The sequence below is a fragment of the Myxocyprinus asiaticus genome, chromosome 24 (genome assembly GCF_019703515.2).
Source record: "Myxocyprinus asiaticus isolate MX2 ecotype Aquarium Trade chromosome 24, UBuf_Myxa_2, whole genome shotgun sequence".
In the NCBI taxonomy this organism is placed as follows: domain Eukaryota; kingdom Metazoa; phylum Chordata; class Actinopteri; order Cypriniformes; family Catostomidae; genus Myxocyprinus; species Myxocyprinus asiaticus.
Genome location: NC_059367.1, coordinates 29,059,618 through 29,072,272, shown reverse-complemented (window position 1 = coordinate 29,072,272; position 12,655 = coordinate 29,059,618). Strand labels below are relative to the sequence as shown.

Sequence of the window (12,655 nt, the reverse complement as noted above, 5' to 3'; positions counted from 1 at the left end):
AAAAAACACAATGGACCAACACCAGCAGATGACATTGCACCCCAAATCATCACAGACTGTGGAAACTTAACACTGGACTTCAAACAACTTGGGCTATGAGCTTCTCCACCCTTCCTCCAGACTCTAGGACCTTGGTTTCCAAATGAAATACAAAACTTGCTCTCATCTGAAAAGAGGACTTTGGACCACTGGGCAACAGCCCAGTTCTTCTTCTCCTTAGCCCAGGTAAGACGCCTCTGACGTTGTCTGTGGTTCAGGAGTGGCTTGACAAGAGGAATACGACAACTGTAGCCAAATTCCTTGACATGTCTGTGTGTGGTGGCTCTTGATGCCTTGACCCCAGCCTCAGTCCATTCCTTGTGAAGTTCACCCAAATTCTTGAATCGATTTTGCTTGACAATCCTCATAAGGCTGCGGTTCTCTCAGTTGGTTGTGCATCTTTTTCTTCCACACTTTTTCCTTCCACTAAACTTTCTGTTAACATGCTTGGATACAGCACTCTGTGAACAGCCAGCTTCTTTGGCAATGAATGTTTGTGGCTTACCCTCCTTGTGAAGGGTGTCAATGATTGTCTTCTGGACAACTGTCAGATCAGCAGTCTTCCCCATGATTGTGTAGCCTAGTGAACCAAACTGAGAGACCATTTTGAAGGCTCAGGAAACCTTTGCAGGTGTTTTGAGTTGATTAGCTGATTGGCATGTCACCGTATTCTAATTTTTTGAGATAGTAAATTGGTGGGTTTTTGTTAAATGTGAGCCAAAATCATCACAATTAAAAGAACCAAAGACTTAAACTACTTCAGTCTGTGTGCATTGAATTTATTTAATACACGAGTTTCACAATTTGAGTTGAATTACTGAAATAAATGAACTTTTCCACGACATTCTAATTTATTGAGATGCACCTGTATATATATATATATATATATATATATATATATATATATATGGTCACACTACTATAGTAAAACTCATAAATATGACTGTGACAGCACATTCACATATACTTTTTTGCTGTGTGTGTCGCATACTGGCTTTAGAGCATTTAATCTCATCAATTTTGTGTCACGTACATCGTAAAAGTATGCAGTCCACCTTTATGAAATACTGGTATCAAGAAAAGAGTTATTTACAATACTAGATCAAAATGAAGAGAAAAGGGTCAAAATAATAAAGAAAAACTTTTAGTTTTTCTGTCTCCACAATAACATATTCTACTGCATTTCTCTTCCGGGTCTGGGATGGAAAATGAGCCCAAAATTCCTCAAAAGTAATCTAAAGCAACAGCAGTGAAGCTGTAGTGCCAGCTGGAAAGTATTAATTATGGCGTGAGTGCAATTTCACTTAAGCCTCCCGCAAAGAATATCTCACTTAAGTTGGACATTCCAGACTTGTACTTGATGATTACCAGTAGACCCTTTAAAGGAGAGCCAAAACAGTGGTCCAAATGTAGCACAGAGCTAGTATCTGGTCCAAATAATCAGAACAAAAAAACATTGTTAAAGTACAGGTACCTTATGAAAATCTCATTTACGTGAGAGTTAGTACGCCATCATTTAGTACAACTAATTCAGGTCCTTGGCAGGCCACATTATTAGAAAACGCAGAAAGCGTCCAGTACTTTGTTTATTCCAACAATGGGCCTTGTGTCTTCATCCATCTTTTGTAATTTTAGAGAGATCATCAGCAGGAGGAAATGACATCAGAGAACTTTGTGTTGTGAGTTCCATTCTACAATAATCTGCATGTGTTCATAGCTTTTTCGCCATTTGGTCCTTTAAAAATACTTTTAAAAAGTGATATTTCATATTGTATAGAGCCATAATAAAGGGACATTGTTTACAGGAAATGTTACTGCGTTGTCCTCTTGCTGCCTTTGGATCAGTAACTATTGACAAGCAAATGTAGACCCATCACTTTTATACTGCTGACAAATCTATGCGGTTGGCTGAGTTGGTGCTTTTGTCCCATGTGTTCATCTTTGTTGGAGTCACACCTTCCTTGTTGCCATTCATCTGTGAAATAAAACAAGCAAATACAGCAAATGGGGCATTAATACATGTTTTGGACCACCAAAATCATTGGTCAAGAACACTGAATTGTAAATAGGAAAATATGAACTGGGTTTTTTTAACTGTAGAAGGAATTTACTTACAATATCTGAGTTGAAAGGTTTGACATTGATGTTGCGGATAGAGCTGCTGGTTAAAGTCCACACTTTGGTTTTGTGTTTGAAAGCAGCCCTCACCTGTAGAGAAATAACAATTTGCAAGTTAATTTGCACTTAGCCATTTACAATAATGTAAGACAAAGAATACAAAAAAAATTATGTGTATTAAAAAAAGAGCATTTATTTGCAACAATGTAACGTTAAATATATAGCTATAATATGTTAGGCACAACAGCATACCTGCAACCCCTTCAGTGTCTATATTCACAAGACAACATGGCCTTGAATGCCTTTTGATTTTAATAAATGGTTACTTCATAATAAAATATTAGTTCTCATCATTTATTCACCCTCATGCCATCATTGATGTGTATAACTTTCTTTCTTCTGCTGAACACAAATTGAGATTTTTAGAAGAATATCTCAGCTCTGTTGGCCCATACAATGCAAGTGAATTGTGACCAGACCTTTCAAGCTCCAAAAATCACATAAATAAAGCATAAAATTACTCCATAAGACTCCAGTGGTTAAATCAATGTCTTCTGAAGCAATGCAATCACTTTGGGTGAGAAACAGATCAATATTTTAATCCTTTTTTACTATAAATCTCTCTTTTTTACTTTCAGAATGTGAATGAAAGTTATACACATATGGGATGGCATGAGGGTGAGTAAATTATGAAAGAATTTTCATTTTTGGTGGAACTATCCCTTTGAAGTCTTTTTTACTATAAATTGTCCTCCCTGCCAGTAGGTGGCGATATGCATGAAGAATGCAAATGGCCTAAAACAAAAGGACTTAAATGTTGATCTGTTTCTCACCCACACCTATCATATCACTTCTGATGATAAAGATTTAACCACTGGAGTCATGTGGATTACTTTATGCTGCCTTTATGTGGTTTTTGGAGCTTGAAAGGTCTGGTCACCATTCACTTGCATTGTATGGATCAACAGAGCTGAAAAATTTCTTCAAACAATCTTCATTTATGTTTATGTAAAGAAAGACATACACATCTGGGATGGCATGAGGGTGAGTAAATGATGAGATAATTTTCATTTTTGGGTGAACTTTCCCTTTAAGTGCTATCCTTCTGCTAGACACTATAGTCCCTGATCTAGTTCCAAGTTTAATAATTGGCCTTTATGGGTGTAGTTTATTGTAATGTGTATTTTAACACAGCTGGAACACTGTGTTAACCAATTACCATAAAAGACTGGAACTATTCGTTATATCATTTACAATTAAAATTGCATTGTTCTTTTCTTTTTATCTGTTCCAGAGGAGACTTAACTGAAATGTTCCGTCCTGAGCACTGTTATCATATTATGGTTCGAAACTACTAGTGCAGGGATCGGCAACCTTTTTGACATGGAGTGCCCCCCCCCCACCCCCAAAACAAAACATACAAATGTATGTGATTTTCCTTAGTATGAGTCCACTTATGAAAATGTTTCTATTTTGCATTTTTCTAATTTATTTCATTGCAAATTATCAGCATAACAGTTTGAGTGGAAATTTTGTGCAAAACCCGATGATTATGATATAATCATGATCCTGCATGTGAATTTTCACAGAGCATCTTGTGAAAGTGCTTTAATGAAAGAAATCCTGTCCTTTTGTACAAAATGAGTTAACACAGTTAATGTCACAAATTTGCTTATTCGATACTGATCACGAAATTGTGTGGAATCTTAAATATTTCTTATATTATGTCATTGTAATAAATGTAATCACAAGTATGCAAGCAACAGCGAGAGAGGAGCAGGCTATTTTATTTATATTAAGTTTTCACACCTGCATTCCAATCTACATCTTGATGTAATCCTTCCTCATGTTCACGCAGCATGTTTTCATCAGCTGAATGGGAGACTAAACACTATTAAAGTGTGATGAGACTCGCGCTGCGCATGCAAGCCATTCGCGCATCACAAGACGATTAACTATTTAGCCCTTTTTGGTAAATCACACCTTCAAAATCCTGAAACTTTATTTCCAGGTTTAATTTATATTTTGAATAGACTTGAAAAGATTTTTGTATCCCACGATGTGGGTTTATGTTTTCTCTTTTAATCGTTTAATGTAATTTTGAGTGTAACCATGGTTTAAGGAGGGTGTATCTGTATGCTGGGTTTGAAACCTCAAGGATTAATAATGTGTTTTCCTTATTACATCACGAGTTGTTCTGAAAGCAAAAATAATCAAATGAAACACGGAATGTAGGCTGTCATCCACGCAGTCTGACCGAAGCAAAGCGGGCGCATTTACTCGTGCGATTAACCGAAAGTGAAGCGCTGCCGGCTTGTGATGCGCGAATGGCTTGCACGCGCTGCACGAGTCTGTTGGGTATACTGAAGTCTCGTCACATTTTAACTTTTTGTTTAGCCTCCCATTCAGCTCATGAAAACATGCTGCGTGATCATGAGGAAGGATTATGCAGGTGTGGAATTTATATAAATAAAATATTCTACTCCTCTCTCGCTGTTGCAGGTGTGCCAGTGATTATCCCTCAACGTGCCAATGCTGGCACGCATGCCTTATGTTGCTGACCCCTGTACTAGTGCATTTAAAAAGTGCAGTATCAAAACCTCACCACTAGATGAGGCTTTGACCATACATCATAGATACACAGCAGAAGTCACTTAAACTTCAAAATTTACACCAGTGTGTTGTTTGCTGTTGCTACGTCAGACATTTTCCCCAGACATACAGTACAGAATTTAGACACAGCTGCACAAACACACTTACCTCAGAGTTTAACAGACAGTGAAACAGGAATATGAAGAACCCCTTTGAGATGAAATACAAACACAAGATAAGACAAAATTTTGTGAAAGTGATCCAGTTCTGCAAAAGTTCTAACAAGTCAGTCCAGATTCTTAAGAGAAAATCAATTACTGAGAGAAAATCAATCACTAGATCACAGCATGTGCAAAGCATAGACACAAGTACTACAGAGGGGTTTGTGTTGCACTGTTGTGTTACACAGTGATGGCTGACCTGTAGTGAGTTAAACACTGAAAACATGTATTGGAAAAGCAGGGAGTGGTCATTCACCGCCAAAACCCCAAAGATCCAGGATATGCCCAGGATGGGCAAGAGTACCGCCACTGCTTTCATTGTCAGCCTAGAGGAACACACATACACACAAAATAAAGGCAATATGACTGGCATGACACCACAGATTAGAGACTGTGTGTGTGTAACAGAGGTATGATATCAGATAAATAGTCACTCACTTCACAGAGTTGGCGTCTCCGTGAACCTTATAGTTCTCAGCACTGATCCTCGATATGATCCGTGTCACAGCTATCAAAATGCCAATGTTAACCTGGATATCAAAGTAGATTTAAAATGACATAAGACAAAAAGCAAAGTTAAACTCAGACAATAATTTTGACTCGTCTATTAGTTTACAATGTTACAAATTAAGTCTATGGGGCAAGGCATTTAAAAGCAAAAAAGCATTTAAATACACAGCTTGTATGTTTGTTACATCACTTATATGGTAACACTTTACAAGAAGGTTCCATTCGATTACATTGGTTAATATTGAAATTAACATTAACCAATATTAATAAATGCTGTAAAAGTGTTGTTCATAGATTGTTCATGTTAACTAATATAGTTAACATATGTTAACAAATTAAAACTTATTGTAAAGTGTTACCACTTATATTAATACTTCAGCACAACATTTTTTTTATATAAATGTTGTTGTTTTTTAGCTCTAAAGTTGTTTAAATCATCCATTTACTGGTGGGACTACATTTCTAAATGGATGCAATTCTGTTTATGCGTTACTGACATGATTCCTCCAAGTAAACAGTACTTTATAGATAGTTCCTTTCTGTAATCCTTGTGTATCATGTGAAAGTAATTGGGTTTATCAGATTTACATGGTTATAACAGGAGTTGCATGTAACTTTACACAGACAAGATTTTCCAGGAAGAGATATACTGTAAAATTAAATGTGAATTTGTACTAAAAGTACATTTTGTCAACTTTTAAAGGGACAGTTCACCAAAAAATGAACATTTCATTTACTTACCCTCATGCTATCCCAGATGTGTATGACTTTCTTTCTTCAGTCTTTTTAGAAGAATATCTCAGCTCTGTAGGTCCACACAATGCAAGTAAATAGTGACCAGACCTTTTTATTCTATTTTTTTTCTCTCCCCAATTTGGAATGCCCAATTCCCAATGCTCTCTAAGTCCTCGTGGTGGCGTAGTGACTCACCTCAATCCGGGTGGCGGAGGATGAATCTCAGTTGCCTCCGCGTCTGAGACCGTCAATCCATGCATCTTATCTCGTGGCTTGTTGAGCGCGTTACTGCGGAGACGTAGCGCGTGTGGAGGCTTCGTGCTATTCTGTGCGGCATCCACACACAACTCACCATGTGCCCTACCGAGAGCGTGAACCACACATTATAGCGACCACAAGGAGGTTACCCCATGTGACTCTACCCTATCCTAGCAACCGGGCCAAATTGGTTGCTTAGTCACTCAGCACACCCTGGATTCGAACTTGTGACTCCAGGGGTGGTAGTCCGTGTCTTTACTTGCTGAGCTACCCAGGCCCCAAACAGACCTTTCAAGCTCCAAAAAGCATATAAAAGGCAGCATAAAAGTAATCCATACGACTCCAATGGTTAAATCCATATCTTCATAAGTGATATGATAAGCATTGGTGAGAAACATATCAATATTTATATCTCCATTTTCAGTTTTAGATGTTTTATATAATATATAATATAGTTCTATATGCTTTTTGGAGAAAGTTCTGGTCACTATTCACTTGCATTATAAGTACCTACAGAGCTGAAATATTCTTCTAAAAATCTTCGTTTGTGTTCTGCAGAAGCAACAAAGTCATACATATCTGGAATGGCATGAGGTGGAGTAAATGATGAGAGAATTTTCATTTTTGGCTGAAATATCCCTATAAGAGAGCATTAGCAGATAGAAGGCCTCAATACTTACAGTCATGGGCTAAAAGCCACAAAACTAAACATTTTATTTCATGGAGGTTTTAAGTGTTTTTCTTAATATACTTTAAAAGCCCCCCCCCCAACAGACTACTGTAAACTGTAGGGACAAGACAAAATAATTTTCAGTGGTATTTGACAGCATAACTTTTATTAGACCCTTAACATTTTTTTAATGGCTACTTACCATTATAACAAAGAGAGCAGGGGCTACAAAAGCCCAAATCGCCCCATTCTTAAGAGAGAGCCAGCAACTAGCACAGTTGGAAAGAAAGAGAAAGACAAAATAAGAGAGAGTGCAACAATTTAAGGCAGGCAAAGTCATCTTTCCCCTTAAAACTGGACATCTGTTGACCATGCCATGACCCATGGTGTCATCATATGGTAACTCACTTGCCAATCTCCCCATAGCTGTCTAGTGATGAGGTCATGGACACCACACATATGACCAAAGGGGATCCTGAGTAAAGAAGTGAAAACATTTTTCAGAGGTCTGAAGAAGCTGTTAATCACCAGAGAAAATTTCAGAAGGATGTGTAATTTTTAAACAAAAATTTTAAGCATTCTTGTAGTTCTGCCAGAGCCCTCTCTCTCGCCTATGTTTTTGTTGTATTCTAATGACGTGCTAAATCTTTTTTTACATTATGACAAACCTTTAACTGAAAAAAACAAACATCATTGGAGCTAAAAATACCTTGCAGTAAATAGCAAAACTCAGCGTAAATGTTTTAAGATTATGTCGTAGTAACTAAAATAAGAACTGTTGGACTGTAGCTGGTTAGTTTCGTGCCACCATAAATAAAGAGCAGTGTGGCTTTGCCAAGAGGATTTAAGAGATGGACTAGACCTCACTCTAAAGTAATGACTATTTTCTTCATCCACACTAAGCCTAGCATGCATGTCACTATGGATACGAATACATATGTGCATTTATTTGACACCTTTTATCAAACGTTATGACAGAAAACAAGTTATCACTGTACCAACTTTGCATGCAGTAATGAAAATGTTAAAGTAAATATGTATTTACTTTATTACTCCTTATAGACCAACCAATGTCCTAATAAGGAAAAGCAAATGACCAGTTGTGATTTTTTGTGTGTGAAATAAACACATAAGGCAGATTATAAATTGTACTAGAGAGAGAGAGAGAGAAAAAGACCCAAACAAGCACATGTTGTCTGTTAGTACATCTGTGCATTTGAGAATAGCTCAATTAATACTGATGACGGCATCATTAGCGATGGCCCACTGAAGACTCCCTTTGATGTGTTGACATCTCAGACACACTGTAACATACAAATGTCTATCCCTTCCTTTTTCAAACAACACTGACACATCAGTCAGGAATGAAGGGAGGAGGCCGATCTTCCTCACTTCTAATGCCTGCAGTGGGACAGACTCATTTGACTCTCTTGGGCTCATACATTATGTTGAACTGGGTCGTTTGAGGCAAGTGAGACTGATCTGATGTTTTGCTTCACAGCATGTGTGATTCTGTAAATTTGTTCATGCATGTCTGGGTGGAATGAAACATTGTGCATCATCTATATGAGTGGTTCTCAAAGGATTTTGCTTCAGCACCCAGATTTTACATTGTACCCAAGTGGCACTGTACCAAAATTGTTTATTGTACAAAATACAACAAAAATGTTACCATAAACTACATAGACCCAACAATATGCAAAATTATTCAGTGTTTGGTTTCTAAAACCCTCTTGAATTGTTATGGTTTAATGCTCAATAATACGCTGCACATAACACATTGTAGTTGGCACAAGTCATGTTTACCCTTTATTTGAGTCAACACGTAGCTTTATGTGTCATTTTTGTAATGTGTAATTTAATTCTGGGTTGATTTTTTTTTTACTTTGTGTAGTGTGTTCATGGTTTTTGAGGATGACAGAATGTCAGATAACCTGATAAACAGATGTGCCATAAATCCATAGAGTTTGATTGGACAAGCAGCATTTGACACCAACAACCAAACATATGGGAAGTGTTTTCATCTTCCTTTAAAATAATTTACTTTGATATTGTAACTATGCATGATTATATGGTATTTGCATTTTATTATTTACATGTAGCATTGTTTTTCTATGCTGTCCGCACCAAAATCAGAACAGACCTGTGACCCACCAGTCTTAAGTTCTCACGAACCACTAAAAAGACTACTGTATGTGAATAAGAGTGCATATACAATGTTCTGAAGACGTACCCCAGCCAATGGCGTAGTAGTAGAAGTGTTTGCTGCCCTCAGAGCCAAACACCTTGACCACCATGCTGTAAAGATGCAGCCCCTCCACCAGCATCCATGCGAATGCACATAGGAAGAAGAAGTGCAGCAAAACGGCCATGATCTTACAAGGAAGCTGGGTGGCAGAGGACAATATCAATATACGTAATGTGACCAGGACATGTTTCCAGAAAAAATGCATCACACTGAAAATGTATCTATTTTATAAATCTTGGGCCTGTTTTTTTTTTTTCTATCTATTTTGTGAATTTTTAAATAAAGGGCCTCCAGCTTATTTTCTTTTTAAGCCTCTGGTGCATGGTGTCCACTACAGACAGATATTTAAAAGCCATTTTTAACCATTCAGGGTATGATTTTTTGATTTCCCATATTTCTATATCAATGTCCTCTTTATATATCATTGTGTTATAATGGAGACACTTTACAATAAGGTTCTATTCTTTAACATTAGTTAATGCATTAAGGCATCATTAACTAACACTGATCAATGACATTTCAGAGCATTTGTTAAACTTTGTTAAAGGTAATGTTAATTGATCAAAACACTATTATTCATTGTTTCTTTGAAAATCATAGTATAATGTCTGTAATATCTTAAATGTTGTAAAGTCCCCAGTAAACATCTTCATTGAAAATCATGCCTTAAAGGTTTAGTTCACCCAAATATGAAAATTTTCTCATCAGTTACTCATCCTCAAGTCATCCCAGATGTGTATGACTTTCTTTCTTCTGCTGAACACAAATGAAGATTTTTAGAAAAATATCTCAGCTCTGTAGGTCCTCAAAATGCAAGTGAATGGTGATCCGGCTTTTGAAGCTCCAAAACGCAAATAAAGTCAGCATAAACAATCCATCAGACTCCAGTGGTTTAATCAATGTCTTCTGATGTGATCCAGTTGGTTTTGGGTGAGAACAGACCAAAATATATCTCCTTTTTCACTGTACATCTTGACATTGGCAATCATGATTTCAAGCTCGATTACACTTCCTCTGTGCATGCGTCAATCATTAGGAAGTGTAATCAAGCTTGAAATCATGATCTTGCCTAGAGACTGCAATGACAAGAAGTACAGTGAAAAAGGAGTTATATTTTGGTCTGTTCTCACCCAAAACCAACTGGATCGCTTCAGAAGACATGGATTAAACCACTGGAGTCATATGGATTACTTTTATGCTGACTTTATCTCCTTTTTTGAGCTTCAAAGGCCTGATCACCATTCACTTGCATTGTATGGACCTACAGAGCTGAGATACTCTTCTAAAATTTTTTATTTGTGTTCAGCAGAAGAAAGAAAATAGTACACATCTGGGATGGCATGAGGGTGAGTAAATAATGAGAGAATTTACATTTTTGGGTGAACTATCCCTTTGATGTTTTTGTCTTTAAGCCCCCAAGTGAGCAATCCAAAGGCGACTGTGGCAAAAAACAAAAATTACAAAGATGTTTAGCTAGTGCAGAAAAATACCTTGGGAGAAACCAGACTCAGCTGGTGGAGCCAGTTCCCCTCTGGCTATACAGCATGAATATAATACCAATATTAGTTAGCTATGTGTAATAAAAGTAATGTATTAACCGAGTGATGTACCTTTTTTGGGTCGGCACTGTTTAAAACTAAAGGGTAGTGACTGAACCGTAAGGGTCTTTTAAGTTTTAGTATATGTTGAAATTAATCTTATCTAAGATAAAAAAAAAATGCTGTAAAAGTATAGTTCTTTGTTAGTTTGTGTTAACTATTGTGTTAACTAATGTTAACTAATACAACCTTACTGTAAGTGTTATTGTATTACAACATAAATCCAAGTACCTCTGGAATATCTATTAAATTTTATTAAAATGAAACATTAAGATAATTGTAAAAAGACACATTAAGATATTATTTATTTATGATTTCATAATTCATGCATTGGATGGTTAAATAAACGTACGGGGTGACAGAGACATTGACCATGGTGAGTTTATACCAGCTGGACAGTGACATTACCAATATAACGCCCACAGCGAGAGTTCAGCTGAGTCCTCAGACAGAGGAACCAAAATCTAATTAACTCAATATCAAATTAATCTGTCTGTAATGCTGGAGGACATGTGAGAAGGTTAGTGAAGTCATCTAATCATTCCACCTTATTGGATTAACTAATGACGATACCATAATCAACAAACACAATAAACATAATTAAACACATTAAAATTTAAATGAGATGTTGAAGTCATTTGAAAATGTAATAAACAATGAGCATGTCAACCATCTCTTAGTGTGTGATGCAACATTATTTAGTGGGCTAATTGTTTAAGCCTGTGCTGGGCAGTCTTGTTCACTAAGCCTCAAATTTAGTACAGTAGTGTTGTCTAGTACAGTAAGATCAATAAGGCTTACCGTGCCGGGGTTGAAGCGGAAACTGATGAGCAGAAGGATCTGAGCGACTAAGATGGCAAATGCCAAGTTGGCATGAATATGGTAACGCTGGTTGCGAATGGTGCTAACAGACCTATAAAGACAGGAAACAAAGAAGAGGAATTTTTTAAACCAAGTTTCCAGTGTTTTCATTTATTTAATCAGAAAAGCTGAAGAGTTGCTATGTTTAAAAGTGCTTCTATGTAAAAAATAAAAAATGTAAAAAATAAAAAAAAGTTAATATATAATCTGACCAAAAGTATGTTTTCAAGTGTTCAAATGAGGTTAAGTATGTGCATTGTGGGATACTCACGACAGCACGGCAAAGGTGACCAGAGTAATTGCCAGGCAGAAAATGGAGATAGAGCACCCGATGTAGCTAATGGTAGAGAGCGCCACCTGGTGGGCCTTTGAGAGCTGTAGTGGAGACACAACACAAAAGTATGGCAGTGAGAAACAATTTCAATTAAGCCTAGTGTATAGCACTGCCTGGCTTTGAAGGGCTTTAAAACTGCAGAGGTTACTGCAAATAAGAAACATACTGAATACCACAGTAACAATCCACTGATTGTAAAGTCAAAGGTCACATATGACCAGCTGAACTTGGATTGATGTTTGCATAATATTAAATGACTTCAACACAGTTTCATCATCATTTCATCAAAAACACACTTGCCTGACCCTGTCATCAATCCCATCCATCACATCATTTCTAGGAACAAGATGCTGTTCTTAGAAGAGCACAAACAGTTTCAAAGCCAAAGTAGAAAAGCCAACAGTTCAGAAAACCCTCATAGTCTTGCTTTAATTTGTCAGATATACATTTACAAATATGTAAATAATCAGT

At 36.9% G+C, this 12,655-nt stretch overlaps 1 protein-coding gene across 1 annotated transcript in view; it reads right to left on the bottom strand.

Annotated features, from left to right (window-relative positions):
• Positions 1 to 913: 913 nt before the first annotated feature.
• LOC127414763 (adhesion G-protein coupled receptor D1-like) overlaps positions 914 to 12,655 on the bottom strand; it is an 89,247-nt gene continuing 77,505 nt past the window's right edge. Inside the window, exons 16-25 of the mRNA XM_051653027.1 lie at positions 12,122 to 12,225; positions 11,791 to 11,902; positions 9,377 to 9,530; positions 7,552 to 7,618; positions 7,346 to 7,412; positions 5,409 to 5,500; positions 5,170 to 5,296; positions 4,918 to 4,959; positions 2,155 to 2,247; positions 914 to 2,014 (exon numbers count right to left, since the gene is read on the bottom strand). Of these exons, the coding sequence (XP_051508987.1) occupies positions 1,919 to 2,014; positions 2,155 to 2,247; positions 4,918 to 4,959; positions 5,170 to 5,296; positions 5,409 to 5,500; positions 7,346 to 7,412; positions 7,552 to 7,618; positions 9,377 to 9,530; positions 11,791 to 11,902; positions 12,122 to 12,225 (954 nt within the window). The 3' untranslated portion in view covers positions 914 to 1,918. The remainder of the gene's footprint in view (positions 2,015 to 2,154; positions 2,248 to 4,917; positions 4,960 to 5,169; positions 5,297 to 5,408; positions 5,501 to 7,345; positions 7,413 to 7,551; positions 7,619 to 9,376; positions 9,531 to 11,790; positions 11,903 to 12,121; positions 12,226 to 12,655) is intronic.